Source organism: Fistularia commersonii, chromosome 12 (genome assembly GCF_037954325.1).
Source record: "Fistularia commersonii isolate RoL2024-O1a breed Wild chromosome 12, RoL_Fcom_v1.0, whole genome shotgun sequence".
NCBI lineage: Eukaryota > Metazoa > Chordata > Actinopteri > Syngnathiformes > Fistulariidae > Fistularia > Fistularia commersonii.
The window spans coordinates 3738078-3760387 of record NC_141295.1 but is presented as its reverse complement, the minus strand read 5'-3'; the positions used below and the strand labels follow the sequence as shown (position 1 = coordinate 3760387).

Sequence of the window (22310 nt, the reverse complement as noted above, 5' to 3'; positions counted from 1 at the left end):
CTACAAACACCACCAGAGGTGGGACTCGACGTTTCAGACGCGTCGAGCGTTGTATTGTCGACGGTAAAAATGCAAATTTGTAAATATTCAAGCAAAACCGAAAGCGGTCGAATCCACGGCGTTTCCCCCATTGCAGTGCAGGATGTTTGACAACGTTGGCAGTTACAAATTATTTTCCACGTTTCGCATGAAAAGAGGAGGCCCCGGCCTCCGACGAAGAAAACGAGGAGTTGAGTAATATCACGACAGCAGAAGGCTGTAGATTATCTCCCAATAATAGTGTAAAACTATTAACACACGCAGAACAGTAATCTGAACAGGAATAACCTTCAATTCCTTTCTGTTTCTTTGTTTTTAAGGATCAACTGGATTTGTTCCCATAATAAGTAACATGGCCTTCAGTGTTCAAATCAAATCCTCAAATAAATGAATAGTAATATACATTTGCATGTACACACAGGATATTTAATTTAAATCAAAAACCATCTGATAACTTTTAGCATACGTAAACATTTAAAGAATGTCAATAGGTTATATCGAAGTTAAACTGATACCTACATCTCACACTATCAACAACTTCATGTCCCGTGAACGCATCGCAGCAGATGAGACGTGCAAGAAATGAACAAGGTTTTTCTCTTTTTGTTTGTTTTCTTTTGTTCATTTTGTCTCTTGTTTAAAGTTCACAACTGAGTTTGGATACGAAACATTAACGAGTCCTGCTTTACACTCCGCGAATCAGCCTCGTATGATTCCGCAGGAAGAAAGTTCTCGAATCAACGAGGGTACTCGAACGCAGCATGGGGATAAACAAACCCACCGTCGTGCACCGGCGGTCCCGCTAGCTCATTTAATCGGCGATACGAGCGACTTAGATGGGATGGTTTTTGTCCTCGATGTAGCGGAGGTTTAATTTTTTAAAACGCGAGTGAAAAGACCAGGTAGGACAACCTGAACGTCCTTGTCGAAGTCTCTGCTAGCTAAAAGTTACCCCGCGGCTAAAGTCAGCTGGCGACGACCGCTGCGTTATTTTAGAAATTAGACCGTCGTGTATCGTGTTTTTCGTTGTACATATAAACCTTTTTACGTTTTTAGAATTTACTTCCGACCCAGAAAGTGGGCACGGGTTTAATTAGACATAGTTAACTGTCAGTGAATTTCCAGGGGATTTGTCTATTAGCCGAAGTTACTTAGCTAACTAGCTACGGGGCAACGTTCAAGGCAGCACGGTCACGTGACTTAATGGCAACTGACACCGTGTTGCGTTCAAGCCAAACAGTCAAGGTGCCAAATTAACGGTGTGAGTGTAAAATAAAACAATATGTTAAATATTAAGTTAAAATACGTGTCAGATACTAGTATAAAACACACAAGCCAGAGTTGTGATTTGCACCAGTTGTTCATTGGTGAAAGTTTTATTCATAGTCTGATTTGGTGATGATGTAAAGCCAGAACTCAAACTCCATCAATGAATGTCTGCTGTTGTTTTTTTGAACTCTGTGGTCTCGTCTCTTCCATCAGAGTCTTTGACACGCAGACGCCGCCACGATGGTTTCCTACAACCGCCTGAGCCCAGAGGACGTGCAGTTCTCCGGCGCTGTGCTGTCCGAGGAGCCCGGCCCGCATCTGAAGGAAGCCGCTGTGAGTCCAGAGCCAACTCTTTATCCTGGAAAGCTGCAGGAAACCTCTGGTGTGTGTAGCTTAAATGACCCTGTGTGTGTGTGTGTGTGTGTGTGTGTGTGTGTGTGTGTGTGTTTCAAGGAGCCAGACACAGAAGAAGCCACTCTCCTCCCTCGCAGCCTCTCTTGTTCTGTCACCAAGTGGCTGCTGGTGATTGGCTGCCTGCTGCTCCTCCTGTGTGGCGGTTGGCTCCTCGGCACCATGTTCTGGCTGCACAGTCCATCAAGCCTGGAGCCCCACCGGCCGCCGCCACCGGCGCCACCCTCTGGAGGCCAAGCCAACGACACGGCAGCCGCCGGTGCTCGCCGCGACCGCTGCGGCGCCATCCCCGAGACCAGGAGGTTCGACTGCTATCCTGAAAGCTATGTGACCAGAGAGCTGTGCGAGGCGAGGCGTTGCTGCTTCCTCCCGGCCTCCTCCGGCACGCCGGCGAGGAACGGCGTCCCCTGGTGTTTCTACCCACCTGACTTCCCCACCTACTCGGTCCGGGCCGTCCGGGACACGGCCCTGGGGCAGAAGGTGACACTGGTGAAGGAGGTGCAGACCTACTACCCCGGGGACATTCTCACCCTGGAGGCGGAGATCCGCCTCGAGACAGATGCTCGACTGCGGGTCCGGGTGAGTCGCGTGATCACACCGACAACTATTTGGCCAAACTTTACCAATAACTAGGGCGGACTAGTTAATAATCCTAGTTCTAGAATCTTTGAGCTAAGAAGCTGTGCACGTCAGATGGCTGGTTGAGGACGACAAACGCAAACCCAGGATACTTACAGTCTGTCCTGTGCATTTCCTCCGCTCGCGTTACAGATGAACAAAGTCCAGGAATGAGTGGATAAATACTTGTTTCTGTTAAGTTGAGTTCGCTCCGCTGATAATGTCGTGTGTTTCAAATCCAGATTACCGACCCGGCGAGTTCACGTTTCGAAGTCCCCATCTCCGTACCCGTCGTCGACAAGGCGGCCCAGAGCCCGGTCTATTCGGTGGAGATCTCGCGCGACCCGTTCGGCATCGTGGTGAAAAGGACCTCCACGGGCGTGGTGATGTAAGCCCGGCTTCGTCCGGCGCCGTCGCCCCCGGCGGCCAGTCCTTGAGCTCACTGTGATTCCTCCCCAGCCTGGACACCACGGCGGCGCCGCTCTTCTACGCCGATCAGTTCCTGCAGGTGTCCACCTCCCTGCCAACCCCGTACGTCTACGGCCTGGGCGAGCACCTGTCCGGCCTCCTGCATGACGTCAACTGGAACACCCTCACCATGTGGGCCAGGGACGTCCCCCCCATGGTAAACACACTCCTCTTCAGTGATGTCATTCAGCACCGGGGCAGATTATGGGAGCTCTACTTGTGCACTCTAGGAAAATACCAACCTGTACGGAGCCCATCCCTTCTACCTGGTGACGGAGGAGGGAGGGAGCGCACACGGGGTCTTCCTGCTGAACAGCAACGCCATGGGTGCGCCCGCCTCCGTCCTCTCATGGCGCGATTAGCCACGGGCTAAGTGTTAAACCGACGCTTCTTCTCTCGTCGTCTCCTCAGACGTGGTTCTCCAGCCGGCCCCGGCCCTCACCTGGCGCACCATCGGCGGCATCCTGGACATGTATGTCTTCCTGGGTCCCGATCCCGGCTCGGTGATCGGACAATACCTGGACGTCGTAGGTGGGCCCCCCCGTATCATTGCCTCGAAGGAGACGCTAAAGCACAGCGGCGCCCCGTTTAATTGCCTCTCTTCGTCCGACTCAGGTCACCCGGCGATGCCCGTCTACTGGGCCTTAGGCTACCACCTTTGCCGCTGGGGATACAACTCCAGTGACACCACCTGGGAGGTGGTGAAGAAGATGAGGAGCCTGGAGATCCCCCAGGTAAAGACGGGCCTTCAAAGAGCCATTTGGAAACAGGAGACGCAAAAACCTTTTGAAATTTTATTTCTCCATACAATAAAAACAGGAGATTGCCGATTTCGAAGGTGAAGTTCAGATAAAGTAGTCAGTGTGTATTTGAGTCGAAACTTAAATGATCCATCCGGAACAAATCCAAACGTTCGAACCCGAAAAAGGCATCCGCGTCCTTTCGCCATTATCTTTTTACAGCGCGCAGTCACCGTGAATAAAAAGTTATTTCACTGAATACTGAAAATATATATATGCAACGTAGAAGCTAATTAAATTCTATTTTAACTTGGAAAATGGGATTTTTTTTTTTTTCGCTCCTGCGCGTCAGGGCTATAAAAGCACTATATGGCATAATTTTACAAGCAAGAAATTAAACAAGATCACCTTCAGTTGTCAAATTTAAAATCACAATAAAAAATAAAAAAAAAAAATTAAAATTCTGCAAGCTTGTGTTCTGGTTGTAATAAATTTGGTTAAGATGAGATGAGAGATGAGAACTTTATTTATCCCGAAGGAAATTTTTGTGCCAGAGTTTCAAGCAAAAACAATAACAATAATAGATAATAGTAGGAAGGAGGGAGAATAAGAAATACAATAAAATATAAATTGTCAAGGTTAAGGCTATCAGTGTTTTAAGGTCTTAAGTACAAAGATTTGAAGATTCCCTGCGGCTGAATACAACTGAATAAAATACCTGCATTTTTAATAGTTAAATAATTCATATCAGTGTTTTTTTAACTGGATGGTGAAAGTCTGCTGTAACCGCCGCCTCCCTCACGCGCAGGACGCCATGTGGAATGACATCGACTACATGGACCACTACCTGGACTTCACGCTGGACCCCGCCGCCTTCTCCACCCTGCCGGACCTGGTCGGCGACCTGCACGCTCACGACCAGCGATACGTGGTCATCCTGGTAAACGCACGCCACACGCTCGCAAGCCGGCGAGTCGGAGCGCGTGGCTGACAAGTTTCCGCCCTGCAGGATCCCGGCATCAGCAACACCCAGGCGGAGGGCTCGTACTGGCCGTTCGACGAAGGGCAGAAGAGAGGAGTCTTCATCAAGGACTCGGAGGGAGTAACTCTCACTGGGGAGGTGAGCGGGGAACGCAGGGGAACGCCGCCTTTAGCCGATGCTAAATTGTTAGCGCGTCTTGTTCCTGGCGGTGTGGCCGGACGGCTCGTCCGCATCGCCTCCGAGCTAAACCTCGGATCTCCCGGCAGGTGTGGCCGGGCCTGACGGCGTTTCCTGACTTCTCCGACAACGTGACCCACGAATGGTGGTACGAGAACCTGCAGAGGTTCCACCAGAAGGTGCCGTTTGATGGATTGTGGATCGTAAGTAAACTCGTGGGCGAAAAATAGACGCCCGGGTCGCTAGCCTGCGGCGCGCTGACACCTGGCTGGACCGTGTCGCTAGCTTAGCCGCTAACCGCGTCTCTCGGGTTTAGGACATGAACGAGCCGTCCAATTTCTTCGACGGGTCCTCCAAAGGCTGCACGTCAAGCAGTCTAGATAATCCTCCTTACACACCAGGTGGGTGACGTGAACTCCATTCTGCACACACACACACACACACACACACAGAGCTGACAGAATCACACCTTGTTTTGCCTTCCAGCCATGCTAGGAGGCTCCCTGAAGGCCAAGACGGTGTGCGCGTCGGCCGTGCAGAAGCAGTCCGTGCACTACAACATGCACAACCTGTACGGGCTGCTGGAGGCCAAGGCCTCCGCGAGGTGAGGGTGCCGAAAGTTACTAGTTTTATTTAAGTAAACAGAGAAACAGCTGATCCTCAGCGGCGAACTGTGGCCGGACTAGCATGCTAACATTGCAGATGAAGCAAATCTTAAACCGATCCGCTCGTGTGTGTGTATGTGTGTGTGTGTGTGTGTGTGTGTGGTCCGTCCTGCCCTCCAGTGCGCTGAAGCGTCTGCTAGCGAAGCGTCCGTTCGTCATCTCGCGCTCCACCTTCCCGAGCCAGGGTCTGTACTCCGGCCACTGGCTGGGAGACAACCGGAGCCAGTGGAAGGACCTGCGTGCCTCCATCTCAGGTAAACCTCCGTCAGCCTGGAGCTGGAAGCCCCGAGCAGCAGATACCAGCTTCCTGCGCCCCCTTTTCCCTCAGGCATTCTGACTTTTAACCTCCTGGGCGTGCCGCTGGTCGGAGCCGACATCTGCGGCTTCAGCGGCGACACGGAAGAGGAGCTGTGCGTCCGGTGGACGCAGGTGGGAGCGTTTTATCCCTTCATGCGCAACCACAACACCCTCGACGCCAAGGTGTGTCTTCGGAGCTTCCGGATATTTCCTTTTTGCTCCTTTTCCTCCGAGATGTTTATTTTCCTGTCTCCAGCCCCAGGACCCGACGGCGTTCAGCCCGCTGGCCCGCAACGCCATGAAGCAAGCCGTGCTGCTGCGCTACTCCCTCTTCCCGCTGCTCTACACCCTCTTCCACCACGCGCACGTGCACGGGCACACCGTAGCTCGCCCCCTGATGTTCGAGTGAGCGGTTTGTAAAAGCCAGAAAAAGCTCGGGGTAATCATCCGTTTTTTTAATTATTTTTTCTCCACTCGGCAGGTTCCCGGAAGACGCGCGGACCTACGCGGTCGACGGTCAGTTCCTCTGGGGGCGGAGCCTGCTGGTGACGCCGGTGTTGGACCCTGGGGTGGAAAGCGTCGAGGGTTACTTCCCAGAAGGCGTTTGGTACGACTATTACACGGTAAGGCTCCGTGCAGAGAGATCGCCGCCGCGCCGAAGCTTCTTCCCGTGAACCCCCACGTCCTCCCAGGGCGACGCCATACGGAGCCGAGGGGAGGAGCTGCGGCTCCACGCTCCCCTGGATGAGATCAACCTGCACCTGCGGGGAGGATCGGTGACGCCCACGCAGGTAAACTTGTGCGTCTCACGGCCGCGACACAACCCGAACCACGGAGACGGACATGTTGTTTCTGCACAGATGCCAAACACCACCCTGTGGGCCACCACCGGCCAGCCTCTCCATCTGGTAGCCGCCCTCGCCTCCGACGGCTCGGCCTCGGGGGATCTCTTCTGGGATGACGGCGAGTCTCTGGACACGTACGAGCGCGGCCGGTACGCCTACATCGTCTTCGAAGTCGCTCAGGTGGGACTTTAAGGGAGTTATTACCATTTTTCTTCTCCATCGGTTTCACAACGCGGGGATACAAAGTAACGGATCCCCGTCCTTTTCGTCGGCTCGTATAACAGAAAGCGATGACGGCGCATGTGCTCCACAACAACACGGAGGCGACGTTCGTGGCGGTGGAGTCGGTGTCCTTCTACGGCGTGACGGAGAAGCCCGTCAGAGTGCTGGTCGACCTGCGGGAGGCAGCGTTCAGCTACAGGGAGAACCAGGCGAGGACACACACACACACACACACATGCGTACACCTCTTTGAGAGGATTCAACTCGATGCATGCTAACATCCATAAAACAAGAGAAATGCTAACATGTAACAGCTGTACCGAGCAGCCAATGAGGGTCGCCGGTTTGATTCCATGACACGATCAATAACATTTATTGATTGTTTATATCACGCTGTCCGTGAAGCGGCGTTTAAAACGTCGGACATGTTGCGTGCCGCTAGCTAGCGCGGAGATAAATCCCGGAAAACCACCAGCGAGGTTTGCCTGTCGTCAACTTGACACATTTACAGGGAGTCATTCAAAGCCGGTCGGGGACAGTTTGATTGTTTATCGCTAAATTAAGTTTAGTGGTAAAGTGTAGCAAAGTGTGCAAGTTACATTTAGCATCATGTTGTAGCATTAAATGTGTAGCCGGTAAGTGAAGTTAAGTGATAGAGCACCGAATTAAAAACCGCCCATCTCCCACATCTTAATCCGATTTCTGAGGAAAATACATTTAATAAAACAATTTTTTGAATGTATTATTGCGATTTTTTTAGAAATGATTTGCTATTTAAAAGGTACATTTTTCTTATTTTAAAAATACTGTGAAACTGGGGGGCTGGAATGGATTCATAGCATGTCACTCAATTTTAATTAATTGAATTTTAGCAAAACGTTGTAGCAGCAAGTGAAGTAACTAAAAAGTGAAGATAGAGCAACAAATGAAATAACTTGTCATCTGATCTTCAAGGTAATTTCACTTAATAAAACCGGTTTATTTCTTTACATTCTCTTTTATTACCAATTCTCACCGTTTTATACATTTTTCGTGATTTCCGAAAAACACGCAACAAAGCGGCTTCATAGCGTTTCAACTCATTCAATTTGCGAAGTTTAATTCGATATCCGAGCGCACGGAGCTCCGAGCTCATCAGCTGATGAGTCCAACTCAGAAATCAAAAGTCGGGAACCGCCGCGGCATCGGTGGTTCTCGTTCCTCCACGCGGATCCTGAGTGGGCGGCGTCTCTTCCAGGTGTTGACGGTGGCCGGCCTGGGCCTCCGCCTCGCTCGCAACTTCACCATCAGCTGGATGTGATCGCCATGACGACGACGACGCCCGCCTCGCCGCTTATCACACGCCGGTGAACACATTCGGGGTTCCCGTTTCCACTCCGAGCACCCCCCCTCCTCCTTTTCCCCTTCACCCCAGTTTGCACTCCTCTTTTTTTAAAAACCGATTCCCCGTGAAATATCCCCTTTATTTGTTGATGAGGCCGCTCGGCCAATCGGTGAGCGGCGAGGGGAGTCAAAGGGGATTCCGGGCGCCGAGCCGGCAGGGCCTGAATGTACGTGCTGTTTACGGCCCGCTTTTGCACTGATGAGGACTCTGGGTCTGCACATTGCCTTATGAAGTGTGTGTGTGTGTGTGTGTGTGTGTGTGTGTGTGTGTCGAGCCCTTTGATTGGTCTGTGAAAAAAAAAAGGTCGTGACGCTGTTGATCAAGTTATTGATGCTTTACTGCTGTGATTTTTTTTTTTTTTTTTTTTTCCTTTTTAATATTGAAAATAAAAAACACTTTTTGATTTTCTTCAGATTTTTGGAACGAAATCCTCGCCCGCTGAACATTTCTGGTTTTATTTACTAATTTAATGCTTTTTCTTTCCCTCCGTCCCATTTGTTATTTTTCTGTGCTTTTTTAACATCGGCACGTCGTTGCTTAGAACTGACGACCGAAAAAGAGGGGGAGGGGAAACGAGAAATGTTTTATTTTCTGTATCAGGATCCAAAATCGGAGCAGGTTTTGTGCATTTCAGTGAAATTGTGATTAAAATTCTTGCCGCTGAGCCAATTGCAGATTCTCTCAGATTCTGAAGACCAACAATTCACATTCTCATTCACACATAGCGACAATTTAGGTTCTCAAGTGAAACTCCTGCATGTGTTTGGACTGAAGGAACTCGGAGAACCACACAGAGAGGCCTCAAGTTCCAACATATATGTAGATATAAATATATATAATCTTCTGTTTTCCTCTGGACGGTGAGATGGGAAAGGAAGGCTCCACTCATAAACAAACCCTGGATGAAGTATTTTAAGAAAAACCAAACAACCGTGCTGCTTTTTCCTGCTTTCAGCCCATTTAAATCCACATTGTTTTGTTTTCTTAAGTCCACTCTTAATTACACGTTCCTCGGGGATATTTCTGTCTGGACGTCATCTTTGGGAATTTATCACCTGAGGAGGCCGCCAGGAAAACGAGCCGTTAAAAAAAAAAAAAAAAAAAAAAAAAGCGAGAGAATCACCGGACGAAAAATAAAAGCCGTAGAAAAGCGCGCACGCACACAAACGCACAAAAGCCAAAGTGTCTTGATAAGGCCGCATGATAGCACGGCTGGGTGAGCGTCCCGGGCCGATAAGCGGGACGCGTGTTTGCTTTGGCGCGGCGGCGGCCCTAACTGTTTCCAGATGGCACGTATATCACCGAGGGGGGGGGAAGGGGGGGGTCTGTCAAAAGCATTCTGCTCCACTGACGAGAGCGTTTCCTGTCTGGATTTTGGAGGATTAAGTGTTTGTGCGGAGAGAGTGAGAGAAGAGGAGGGGGGGGGTCCTTTTGGAGAGGGGTTGGCGGCCATCTTGTATGTTGGGCTTTCCAGAAAGGTCCGTGCACAGTCACACTCTTCTTCTTTTTCTTCTGCTGCTGCTTCTAAGGTTGTTTACGCTTCCCGGCGTGGAAAAGTTTGGGAACGTCAGGAAATAAAATTAAAATGCTGCCCCCTCTTCCTCCCCCCCCCCCGGACTGTCAGGACAAAGCTGCCCTTTTTGTACTTGTGTTGGACAGGGCGCGAGAACAACCCACCCCCACACACACACACGCACACACACTCCCCGGGAGCTGAAGAAGAGCCCCCTCCCTTGTTTTCACGCTACAAAAGACAAACCGCCGCGCTTCTTTGCCCTTCTTTGGAAGTAGAGGTCGTCGTTTCCTGAGGAGGTGGTGTCGGCGGCTCCGCACCCTCGGCGCCGCTCACCGCTTCATCCGGTGAACGAGTGAGTGTCGCCATCGTAAACAACCCCGGAGGTCGTCGTGGAAACGTTTTACTCGTGTTAGCATTTCATCTTAGTCCAAAAAAACAGGCAGGTGGTTCATCGGAGACCCCGAATTGTTGTGTGAATGACAGGGTGAACACCTGCACGCCTCTGTATGAATGAGTTGTGTATGTCTGATGTCAAGATAAGAGGGTGAACTTTGTGTTTTCTCGCCGGTATAGATAATGAAACGTTGAATGAGTTCGCGTGACCCCGAAAACAAAGGAAATCCAAAATGGCCACCGCTTCATTTCTGCTTCTGCCTCTTTTCCCCGCCGTTCCCTCGGAAACGTCCGCGTCTTATCGGCTCCCCCTCAAACTAAAAATGGAAATTCCTCAATAACGTCCAGAATTCTGGCTTCCCTTTCTGTCACTCATCTTGGTCCGCAGACTATTCTAATACCTCTTTTGCTGTCAAAAAAAATCAACCGAAAATACACCCGATTCTAATTCTGCGATGCTTTTATTAAGAAAAAAATAAATAAATCAGTTGAGTTAAGTTTCAGGAGAACGCTAAGTACTTGTGTTGCGTCATGGCAGAAGTCGTTTGACCCCGTGGATCGGCGGTGAATCAGCAACTTCCTGCCCGGCCGCCTGTGAAAGAGCCTGTTTCTCTTTTACGCCTTCAAAATGGGATCTCTGCTGGAATCTTTATCGGAGGTTCAGCCACGCTGAGGATTTTATAGTGACGGATTCCGTCTCATGGGGGGCCTCTGGGCTAGCATTAAACATCAGTTTCCTGACAAAAATCTTTGACTGGAAGAGAAGTTTAAATTCATAAAAATAGTTTGCGTGTGTTCTTTTTTCTTCCTTGTTCTTTTGTTTTTGTCAGGTATTAGCACTCGCACACCCGCGGCGGCTCCCAGGGCGTGGTGTTGTCACTGCCAAGACAAATATTTGCAGCCTTGTTCAGATCCTCGTCACCCCGTGATTGTTTTGCTGATTTCTAAATTTGCAAACATCAGATTTTCATTTGAACTAACTCAGCTAACACAGGCTAACAAGTGTCGGAACTGGTCGACGCAGCTAAACACAGGCTAACACAGCCAATCGCCAGCAATAAAGGGCTAAAAACAGACTAGCACAGCAGAAAACAGGCTAGCAGAGGCAAATATTGGCTAACACCGGCTAACAACAGCCTAACAAAGGCTACGCCAGGCAAACACTGGAAAACAAGCGAACACAAACATTGGCTTAAACAGGTTAACACAGCAGAAAACAGGCTAACAGCCTTACAAGGGCTAGCAAGGTGAACAGGCTAACACTGTGGAAAACAAGTTAACACTTTTAAACAGACTAACTCAGTGTTACAGGGGCTGAAACAGGCTAACACATGCAAACATTGGCTAAAACTGACTAACGGTGTGGAAAACAGGTTAGCACTTTGTAACAAGGTCCTATACAGGTTGACAAAGCAGAATACAGGCTAACATGGCATAACCGGCTATAAAATGTCAATATATCTTAAAACAGACTTACAAAAGCTACAACAAATAACAGTGGAAAACAGATTAACACAACCTAACAGGGGCTAATATTATGTAAAACAAGGTAACTCAGGGAAAGAGGCTAACACAGGACTAAAACAGACAAGCCAGCCACCGACCTTCTTATTGAGTTGCACTCTCCCCCTGGCTAACAGGCTAACATAGAAGAAAACATGCTAACACTGACCACCAAGGGCTAAAACAGGCTAACACAGCTAAATTGAAACTAACACAGCCAAACAGCTTCTGACTGAGCTGTTTGGCCACAATCTCCTCCTGGCTAACTTGCTAACACTGTGGAAATCACGCTAACACAGCCTAACAAAGGCTAAAACAGGCTAACGCTGCTGAATAAAAGCTAACACAGCTAAACACCTGTCAACAAGGGCTAGAACAGGGTAAGACAGGCACACAAAGCCTGATACAGGCTAACAAGGCTTAAAACTGGCTAGCATAGGCTAACACCAGCTAATGTGGTTCAAGACAGGCTACAACAGGCCCAGTTCTCACAGAGACTGCAAAGGAATTTCGAGAATCTCATGTTGTTTTTTTTTCATACTGAGGATTTCTTCAAACATCACACACACACACACACACACACACACACACACACATAATGCTATCGCTGGCTTACGGTTCCAATCTGGATTGAGCAGATGTGATTAATAACAGAGGCTGGCGGCTCGATTGTCTGATGGGCCAATCAGCACACGGGGAAAAGGGGACGGCCAATCAGCTACAGGGAGAACCATCACTGAATACGATTGGCCAAGAGACAGGATGCCATTTTACTCAAAGTGAACACAAAATTGTCTGTGAACAACAGAGTGAATTGTCTCGATAGGTGACCCAGATTAAACCCCGCCCCCTTTCCAAATTAGCCAATTTGATTGGCCGCACCACAACTGGCGTGATTGACAGCTCCTATGATTGACAGCTGCCATGATTGACAGCTCCTGTGATAATGACATTCTGTGATGTCGCTGTGAGGTCACGTGATGTCACCTATGATGTTAATCTGGTTTTTGTAAAAGGATTCAGCCGACGGGCGGGAAAGTAAAAGGCCCGCCCGTCCTTCCGTGAGAACACAACGCCGCTCAGGAAACACACACACACACACACACACACACACACACTGACTGATGTCTGATAATCCAGCAGTGGGTGACCAGGAGGAGTGTATTGTGCTGGTAGTGTGTGTCAGATTACAACAGGTGAACATGAGTGTGTGTTTACACACACACACACACACACACACACACATGCAGCGTTTGCTCTCAAACACCTCCGATCCGTGAGTAAGCGAAACTGGAGCCTGTTAATCCCGCCCGCCCGCCGCCGCAGGTGAGGCAGGCTCCGCCCCCAGCAGGCAGGTCGGGGCAGGTAGCAGACACACCTGGCGGACGACTTTCACTTAATCCTGTTCAGAACGGACCTGCGGTTAATCTCACAGCCAGCAAACCAGACACAGGTCGCTTTTTTAATCTGGAGAGATTAGGGTTGACAGGCGGGCGGGCGGGGGTCGTCCCGGCAACCGGACTCGTTGAAGTCGGGTTACGGGTCAGATTAGCGGTGAACTGCGGAAATGAATGCCCCCTGCCGCCCAGCTAATCTGGGATTATGACGGGATTAGATTGAGTCTGAAGGCAGAAATGGGTTGACATGACTGATTCCTGTCACCCTAGAATCTAATGTAAATGGATTGATTAATTTGATCAGCTCTGTTTGGATTATAATCTAGAGTAAATCAATACATTGATCATTGTTATTGTTTTTAGATCAGATCTGATGGGATTATAATCTTAAATAAATCAATGAATTGATTATTATTAGTATTATTTTCAGATCAAATCTGGTGGGATTATAATCTAAAGTGAATCAATGAAGTGATTATTCTCACTATTGTTTTTAGATGGGATTATAATCTGAAGTAAATTGATGAATTTATTATTATTGTTTTCAGATTAGATCTGATGGGATTATAATCTAAAGTAAATCGATGAACTGATTATTATTATTATTTTTAGATCAAATCTGGTGGGATTACAATCAATGAAATGATTATTCTTATTGTTTTTAAATCAGATCTGATGGTATTATAATCTGAAGTAAATTGATGAATTTATTATTATTGTTTTTAGATCAATCTGATGGGATTTTAATGTAGAGTAAATCAATGAATTGATTATTCATATTATTGTTTTTAGATCCAATCTGATGGGATTATAATCACTGGATGTGAAATTATGTGGGTTATGATGCAATCAGAAGTCAGAAATTAGATTAAATGGCTTATTTCCTGTCTTGGAGGAATTGAAAGTACATTTCAAGTCAATGAACAAATGAATGGATTCATGTGAACCCATCCAATCGGATTATAATCCCTGGATGCGAGATTATGACGTGGGATTATGACGCAATCAAAAGACAGGAAATACACCGAAATGGACCGATTCGACCTAAAAAAAAAAAACACACAAAAATAAATCGGTGTTCATTTTTAGATGTGACATCACAGCGTGTACCGATCCACGCAAACACCGCAAGCTCCACCCACTCCACGTCACTCTGACCTTTCCACAGGTGTCGTTTCAGCCTCTCTACAATCGAAAGTAGGTGATTCCCACGTTACCCGGAACACGCCCCGCCTGTTTCCCAAAGTTCCGTGGAAGTGGGAGGAGGAGAAAGAGGAGGAGGAGGAGGAGGAGGAGGAGGAAGTCCACGGGAGTCCACGGGTGTCCACGGGAGTCGTGCCCGCCGCCGGTGTGTCGGGCTTCGGTTGTCCGGCGATGAAGTCCGGGACGTCCGCCGTGAAGGCGCTGCAGCAGTGGTGCCGCGTCCAGTGCGAAGGTTACCGGGACGTGAACATCTGCAACATGACCACCTCCTTCCGGGACGGCATGGCGTTTTGCGCGCTCATCCACCGGCACCGACCCGAACTCATGTGAGTACGATCGTGACCGTGGGGGAACCGTCACGCCGCGGCCACTTCCGGTTCTTCTTTTCTCCCGTTCGGTGTTCTTGGACCCGCGGCCACGGTGTTGTTTTTTTTTTTTTTTTTTTTTTTTTTTTTTTTTTTCATTTTAATTAATTTTTACTTTTTGTTTTGTTTTATGTTTTTTCTGTTTTTGTTTTGTTTTGTTTTGTTTTAGTTTTGTTTTGCGTGGATCCGGATCTTGCCCCCGCTTCCCAAGTCACGTGATAAGAAATCCGTTTCGAAATCAATGATTTTATTCTGCAGATGGAACATAAAAAGGTTGGAAAAAAAAATGTCAGAAATGATAAGAATTCATTGTAAAATGTAAAAATTGACCCGAAATATTTGTGAAAAAAATTGGGTTGATTTGAAGGGAGATTAAGAAAAAAGATTGAATTAAAAATAATTTAAAAAATGCAAGTTAAATAAACAATTCTTTTTGAAGGAGATAAATAAAAATACATAAAAAATGACCCGGAATCCTAAGGTAATTAAAAATCATGAAGGTATTTTTATTGATTTTTTATTTATTTATATTTTTTTTAAGTTATTTTTAAAGAGAGAAACAAAATTGTGAAGCTATTTTTTTTTAATTTATTTTTTAAGTTATTTTGAAGGAGGGGAAAATATTAATAATAATAAATAAATAATTTTGAAATTGCAAGAAATATAAAAACAAGACTTTTTTTTGAAGGACAAATAAAAATAATTAAATAGAAATGACCCGGAATCTCAGGTGAAGTACAAATCATAAAACTATTTTTATTTAGATTTTTTTTTTAATTTATTTTTAAAAAGTTTTTTCAAGTAGGTAAAAAAAAACATTAGGCTATTTTAATTCATTTGTTTTAAAATGTATTTTTAAAAAGTTTTTTTAAGAAGGTATAAAAAAATCGTGAGGCCATTTTTAATTAAGTTTTTTTACATTCATTTTTTAAAAAGTTATTTTGAAGGAGGTAAAAAAAGATTAATAATAATAAATAAATAATTTTAAGAATGGAAGTGAAATAAAAACAATAAGTTATTTTTGAAGCAGATAAATGAAAATAATTACATAGAAAAATACCTGGAATCTCAGGTGAAGTAAAAATCATGAATCTATTTTTGTTTTAAATTTAAAAAAAAAAAGTAATGAGGTAAAAAACATTAATAATAATAAATAAATTAGTTCGAAAAAGCAAGTGAAATTAACAAAAACAAGTAATTTTGAAGGGGATAAATAAAAAGTAATAAGTTAGAAATGACCCATAATGTATGAAAATGAAAGTGAAAAAAAAATCATGATTTTTTTTTAAATTTTTTTATTTTTCCAAAATTGATCAAAAATTATCAATTGATTTTAAGGAGATAAAATAAGATTAATGAAAACTAAATTTAAATAATTCAAATTAATACCTTTAAAAAACGTCATGTAAAATAAACAAAACATGAAAATATTTTAAAGGAGATAAATAAAACAATGTCAAAAAAAAGATTAAAAAATACAAGTAAGATTAACTAAAATTGTAGTTAATTTGAAGGGGATAAATCAAAAATATATTTAGAATAATTAAAAATGCAGATGTAAAAACGCTTCTTCTGACCAGAAGGGTGATTTGATATCAGAGAACTGTGAAAGTGAAAAAAAAAATGTAATCCAATTATTTAATGACATTGTATTACAATTGAATTTAGATTAATTTAATTTTGTTGAATTTTAACTTTATTGCTTTTTTTTTTTCACCCAACAACATGAAAACATCAACTTGAAAGCTCCAGTCTGACATTACACTTGAACCTCTGCTGTCATAGCAGAGAAGATGTCGAGTGTGTGCATGTGTGTGTGGGTGTGTGTGTGTGTGTGTGTGTGTGTATGTGTGTGTGTGTGTGATTAACCCCCCCAAGCCATGGACAGGAAGTGATTTGTCTTCCTTCTCTGCTTGCAGCGACTTTGACTCCTTGAAGAAAGAAAACGTTTACGAGAACAACAAACTGGTGAGATATTTTTCCCTTGGTTGCCCCTGGCAACCAGGGAGCCTCTGACCCTGCTGACCTTGAACGGTCGATCCCGTAGTTGGATGCAAAAAGATGCGAACTGTGAATCAGCTGGTCTTATTAGCCGCTAAATGCTAAAACAGTGTAAGTGAACAGAAAATTAGCAACATGCTAACACACTTTGCAGGCTCCATCTAACAGGATAACCCCGGTAACCTCAGAGGAGGAAACACGTCTGCAGAGCGGGAGTTGCTTCCAGATCCCATCTGGACTCCTTGGCTGCATTTCTGCATTTTCTTTTACTTTCATTTTCCCCTGCAGCTTCTGGGCTGAGTGACCCCCCCCCCGAAAATATGATGCAGAGCACAGTCATCCTGCGCTTGGCTGCTCTGGACCTTTTGATTTGTTTCAGGGTCTAAACCAGTAATGCGTATTTTCCTCCACTTTCTGCCCCTGTTTACTGGAAATCCTCAGAAATCAACAAAGTTTGAATGAGATGAAAAAGGTGGGATGTTTCCTGGAAATGATGTGGAAAAAAAATGCCTGAAAATAAAAATAAAATTGCTGGGAAATATCAGACAGAAAATTCTATGAAAGTCCTAAAATTTTTACCTGAAAATTATCTGAAAATAATCAGGATTCTCAAATCAAATCAATTAAATGAATAAAAAGGACTCCCCAAATAATCAGATTATTATCTGAAAATAAACAATGAAAATAAATTGATATATATGAATAATCATAACTCACCATCTAGAAACTCCTCAAAAATCAGCAGGAAGAAAATATAAATCTAAAAATTACCCTCGTAATCACCCTGAGAATAATTAAAAGGAGCATTAAGACTCATGATTTTTTTTCAAAAAGTTTTTTTCCCTCTGAATATTGGAACGGCAGGGAAAATAATCATATTTACTCAAATAATATAATAATAATAAATTTCCAAAATACAGATGCCAAAGAATCCATAAAAATGGAAACAATAAAAGCGACAAAGGGGTAAAAATGAAAAAGTGACACGGGATCGACGGCCTCAAACAGATGTGTTTTCAATTTGTTTCCTGTAGCGTGGAAAATGAAGAAATGATGAAAAACTTTTCAACCCAAAATTCAATAAAATGGAAATAATTTGAAAATGATGGAAAAAAAACAAACAATTTTTTTAACCTGAAAAATATCTGAAAATAATTAGATTGATTTGAAAATCTGCAAAAAGAAAAAAAAAAAAAAATCAGGAAATTTCCTCTGAACATATATCACCAAGAAATTCACCCGATATTCACATTTCCAAAAAAAAAAAAAAAAAAAAAAGACTTGAAACTCACAGAGAAGAAACCATTAAAAAAACATTTAGAGAAAAAAAAAAAAAAAAAAGGGACACCTCGTTGGCTCCCCCTGCTGTCCACCTCCATCCTTGCACATTTATTCTGATGTCACATCCCATATCATAATCTGACGCCTTTTAATCCCGCCAGGCGTTCGCCGTTGCTCAGGAGCAGCTGGGGATCCCGGCGCTGCTGGACGCCGAGGACATGGTGGCGCTGAAGGTCCCCGACCGCCTCAGTATCCTCACCTACGTGTCGCAGTACTACAACTACTTCCACGGGCGCTCCCCCAGTGAGTACTGCAGTATCGGGGCGCGAGAGAAACACGTTTTTATTACCGTATTTTTCCGGATTATACGTCCCTCCAGCCAAAAATGCATAATAAAGAACGAAAAAAACATACATAAGTCGCACTGGAGTACAAGTCGCATTTTTTTTGGGGGGGGGGGGGGGGGGATTTATTTCATAAAATACAACAAGAACAGACATGTCATTTAAAATTTTAATGACGAACAATTTAAAATAAAAATAGAATAGAGGCAACAACAGGCTGAACGATATGCTTACATTACATGACACAACTGAGAAAGTGCGTGGTATGTTAATATAACATACTGACAGTTATTCCGATAACTCTAGCATAAATAACATGATAAGAAGTTTACCAAAACCATCCGTGTCACTCCAAATACCCGGTAACTAAAATTTTTTTTTAAAATTTTTTTTACTACTTGCAGCTTGTAATCAGCAGAATACGATTTCCTTTTCGGTGCCGTTTTTGTTAAGTTCTTCGCTAATGTTGAAATTATTATCACAGGCCTATAGCGCCCTCTTGCGATTCAATGTGAAAATAACATGTGAAATGATAGACCGGTACCGGTAATAATGTGTTAAAAATGTCACACATAAGTCGCTCCAGAGTATAAGTCGCACCCCCCACCAAACTATGAAAAAAAAACGCGACTTATAGTCCGGAAAATACGGTATATCATTAAACCGCTCCTTTCTGTGATTCTGGTTATTTAAAATGATTATAATCCTAATCCCGCAGTTGGAGGTCTGGGTGGGGTGAAGCGACCGTCCGAGGGGCCGGCGGACGAACCGCCCGGGAGGAAGAACCAGCCGGTGACGGCGAAGGTGTTCCCCCCGCAGGTAAAGCAAATGGTACGCTCCGGGATTACAAAATGGCGTGCGGATAATTCCGGATTGACCTGTTTCCCCCCCCAGGACGCTCCGGCGGCACCGGCGGCGTCTCAAACGGGGACCCTGAGCAGCAAATGCGCTTCGTGCAACAAACACGTCCACCTGGTGCAGCGCCACCTGCTGGACGGCAAGCTCTACCACAGGAACTGCGCAAAGTAAGGATTATAATCCGGTAATCTGCGCGGGATGTCCGAGATCGGGGGGTGTAATCTGAGATTGGGATTACAGCGATCCCTCGCTGTAACGCGGTTTACTTTTCACGGTTTCGCCACTTCACGGATTCGCATCGTGTTCTGCATTCTGATTGGCTAAAAAGTCACCCCGCCTCTTCTCTACCTGCGCGTCAATAACGTTGCGGTTTAATATGTGCACGTACGTAAAACAGCTTGCCGATTAAAGTACGTGTAAATTCTCTCGCGATTTTGAGTTTCTCTAAAACCCGTAATGTTGACAAAACGCTCCGGAGTGACAAAAGCACCTGCGGCGGCGGAAGATGCTATTTATCGCGGATGAAGTTAAACTTCTGGACATGCTAAGGGAAGGTAAAAGCTACGCGGCTGTAGGTCGGCATTACGGAATTAATGGATCTTCCGTTCGTTCCATAAAGAAGGAAGAAAAAAACATAAGGACGACAGCAAAAATAAGTTTTTATAAGGATATATGATAATTGTAAAACAAAAAAAAAATTTCTACTTCACGGATTTTGCCTATCACGGGTTCTTTTTGGAACGTAACCCCCGTTAAAAATATACCGTATAACCGGATTGGAACCGTCAATTTACAACCTGTGCTTTTCCTCCCAGGTCTTTGTCCCCTTCCAACCCGAGCGCCGCTTTCAGGGATTTTCCTCGGAGCCCAGACGTCCACAGAGTCGAACGTCAACCCGGTCCGAGGACGCCGACCCCGATCGCGACCCCGACCCCGACCCCGACACGAACCCCGGCTTCTGTCCCGACCCCGACGCCGAACACGACCTCCACCTCGACCCCGACCGCGACGCGAACCGTGACGTCGGCCCCGACCCCGAACACAACGCCATTGTGGCTGGCGGGAAAGTCCGCCGCCACTTCCGCATCTCCCTCCCGCTTCACGTCAGTCCTCACCGTTCCCGCCAAGGAGGTGACGGTGAGCCGACCTGCGATCTGGCAGGCTGGCGGATCTCCCGCCGCCGCCGCCGCTCCCAAACCGCCGCAGTCAAAGCTCCGGCTCTCCCGGGCGGATAATGACGACGACAGCAAGGGCGCCACCAGGAAACTGGACGCTGATAAAAAGCGTGACGTCGCGGTCAAGACCCAGGAGTCGTCGGTATCGGCGGCGGTTTGGACCCAGGTTACGGTCGTGAGCGCGTCCGGGGGCGACGGAAAGCAAGCCGGTGCCACACGGGTGACGGCAGCAGACAGAAAGGCGCTCCCAGAGAAGGAGGACACCGGCAAGACAGAGGCGGCGGCCTTTATCTCCAGGAAGCTGGCAGAGGAAAAGGGCGTCAGGACGGCGCCGGCGAGGAAGACGGACCCTTCTGACCCCCCCAGGCCGGCTGCAGTGCAGACCCCCGTCAAGGATGCGGGGGGAGGCGGGGGCAGGGTGAAGCTCCGACCGCCCCCTTCCCTGCTGACTGACCTGGTGACCCCCACTGGCGCCAACACCCCCAGGACCGCCCACAACGCCGGGGCCGGGACACCCGACAAGGGAGGCGCTCGGACCCCAGGAGCCCCGGCTGACGGCACGGGTGAGGCTGAGACCAAAAACTCCTTTCTTTGCTGTACCCTACCTGTGTCCTTGTGACCTTTCCTTGCCTCCTTTTATGTCACCTTTCCTTGTCTTGTTTCATCTCACCTTGTTGTATCCTATCCTCTTGTCTCACCTTTCTTTGACACTCCCAATAGCATATCACTTAGGCTACAACTGTCGCACCCTCTGTTGTACCCTATGCCTTTTCATTTTTGTGTCCTATATCTCCTTTCCTTGTCGTATCCTAATTTTACTTGCCTGGTGTTATCTCACCTTTCCTTGTTGTATCCCATCTGACCTTTCCTTGTCTCCTCTTATAGCACCTTTCCTTGTCACATCCTATATCTCTTAGGCTACAACTGTTGCACCCTCTGTAGTACCCTATGCCTATGACTTTTCCTTGTTATATCCTATATCTTCTTCCCTTGTCTCCTCTTACACCACCTTTCCTTGCTTGATGTTAATGTACCTTCCCTTGTCTTGTTTTCTCGCCTTTCCTTGTTACATCCTACCTGACCTTCCCTTGTCTACTCTTATACCACCTTTCCTTGTCACATCCTATACCGTATGTCTTAGGCTACAACTGTTGCACCCTCTGTTGTACCCTATGCCTATGACTTTTCCTTATTATGTCCTGTGTCTCCTTTCCTTGTCTCCTCTTATACCACCTTTCCTTGTCACATCCTATATCATATCCCTTAGGCTACAACTGTTGCACCCTCTGTTGCACCCTGTGCTTATGACTTTTCCTTGTTATATCCTATATCTCCTTCCCTTGTCTCCTCTTATACCACCTCTTATATGTATGATATACATCCTATATCATATCCCTTAGGCTACAACTGATGCACCCTCTGTCGTACCCAATGACTTTTCTTTGCTATATCCTATATCTCCTTCTCATGTCTCCTCTTACAGCACCTTTCCTTGTCACATCCTATATCACATGTCTTAGGCTACAACTGTTGCACCCTCTGTCGTACCCTATGCCTATGACTTTTTTTCTCTACTTTTTCACCTTCCCTTGTCTCCTCTTATCTCACCTCTACTTCCCGATCTTCCTCCTCCTTGTCGTCTCCCGTCTGGCCTCCTTGTGTCCTCTCCGGACTCAGCCGCGGACGCAGGCGGACGAGCCGCTGAGCCTCAGTGTGTGTTTGTTTTCCTGCAGCCTCGGAAAGCGGCTCTCCCGCCGACTGGCGCTCCAGACTCAGGCCAGTGTCCAAAGACCCGAAGTAAGTCCCCGTTAGCCGGGTCCGGTCTATTTCCTGGAACAGAAACTAAATCAATTATATGGAAGTACTTTTTGGATTAAACGTGGATAAATAAAAGACGTGTCCTCCGGCGGTTCCCCGGGGGTCCGAGGCGCGTCGGTCCCGCGGCGGCTAATCCACAACGGCTAATCCAGATTACTCGGCGGGCCCTTCCTGCGGGAGGCCCCGGGGCCTGCTGCTCCTCCAAATGTCCCCGCCTCGGATCTAGGCGGGATCTCCGGGTCCGGCGCCGGGGCCGGGCTGCCGTTCTCACCGCCGCGACATATGCTCGCCGCCGCGAGCGCCCCCCTCCTCCCGCCGTCCCCGCATGCCCTTCCCTCT

The 22310-nt window shown here is 46.5% G+C and overlaps 2 protein-coding genes across 3 annotated transcripts in view; both read left to right on the top strand.

The window, feature by feature from the left end:
* Positions 1–802: 802 nt before the first annotated feature.
* Positions 803–8789, top strand: gaa2 (alpha glucosidase 2). Its single transcript, XM_086156419.1, has 21 exons — positions 803–941; positions 1522–1641; positions 1762–2298; positions 2580–2725; positions 2797–2962; positions 3036–3132; positions 3217–3336; positions 3421–3539; positions 4354–4485; positions 4555–4665; positions 4794–4907; positions 5021–5105; positions 5191–5308; positions 5490–5623; positions 5698–5849; positions 5923–6071; positions 6148–6289; positions 6359–6457; positions 6527–6691; positions 6796–6942; positions 7971–8789. Exons 2-21 carry the CDS (start codon positions 1549–1551, stop codon positions 8031–8033), a joined length of 2889 nt encoding a protein of 962 aa, XP_086012545.1. The 5' UTR covers positions 803–941; positions 1522–1548; the 3' UTR covers positions 8034–8789.
* Positions 8790–13887: 5098 nt separating this feature from the next.
* The window catches only part of LOC147228172 (MICAL-like protein 2), a 12660-nt gene continuing 4237 nt past the window's right edge, over positions 13888–22310 (top strand). Inside the window, exons 1-7 of one of the 2 annotated variants that reach the window (XM_086156421.1) lie at positions 13888–14455; positions 16414–16462; positions 17938–18079; positions 18839–18939; positions 19015–19145; positions 19794–20716; positions 21887–21950. In XM_086156421.1, coding sequence (XP_086012547.1) covers positions 14301–14455; positions 16414–16462; positions 17938–18079; positions 18839–18939; positions 19015–19145; positions 19794–20716; positions 21887–21950 — 1565 coding nt within the window. In that variant the 5' untranslated portion in view covers positions 13888–14300. Of the gene's footprint in view, positions 14456–16413; positions 16463–17937; positions 18080–18838; positions 19146–19793; positions 20717–21886; positions 21951–22310 lie in introns of both variants that reach the window. The other variant, XM_086156420.1, reaches the window with a different exon arrangement.

Excerpts from the sequence above, each read along its gene's own strand:
- gaa2 (XM_086156419.1), top strand. The coding sequence starts at position 1,549 with ATGGTTTCCTACAACCGCCTGAGCCCAGAGGACGTGCAGTTCTCCGGC. Across the intron at positions 5,850-5,922 it reads ACAACACCCTCGACGCCAAG|CCCCAGGACCCGACGGCGTT; the intron begins GTGTGTCTTCGG and ends TCCTGTCTCCAG. Across the intron at positions 6,943-7,970 it reads TCAGCTACAGGGAGAACCAG|GTGTTGACGGTGGCCGGCCT; the intron begins GCGAGGACACAC and ends CGTCTCTTCCAG.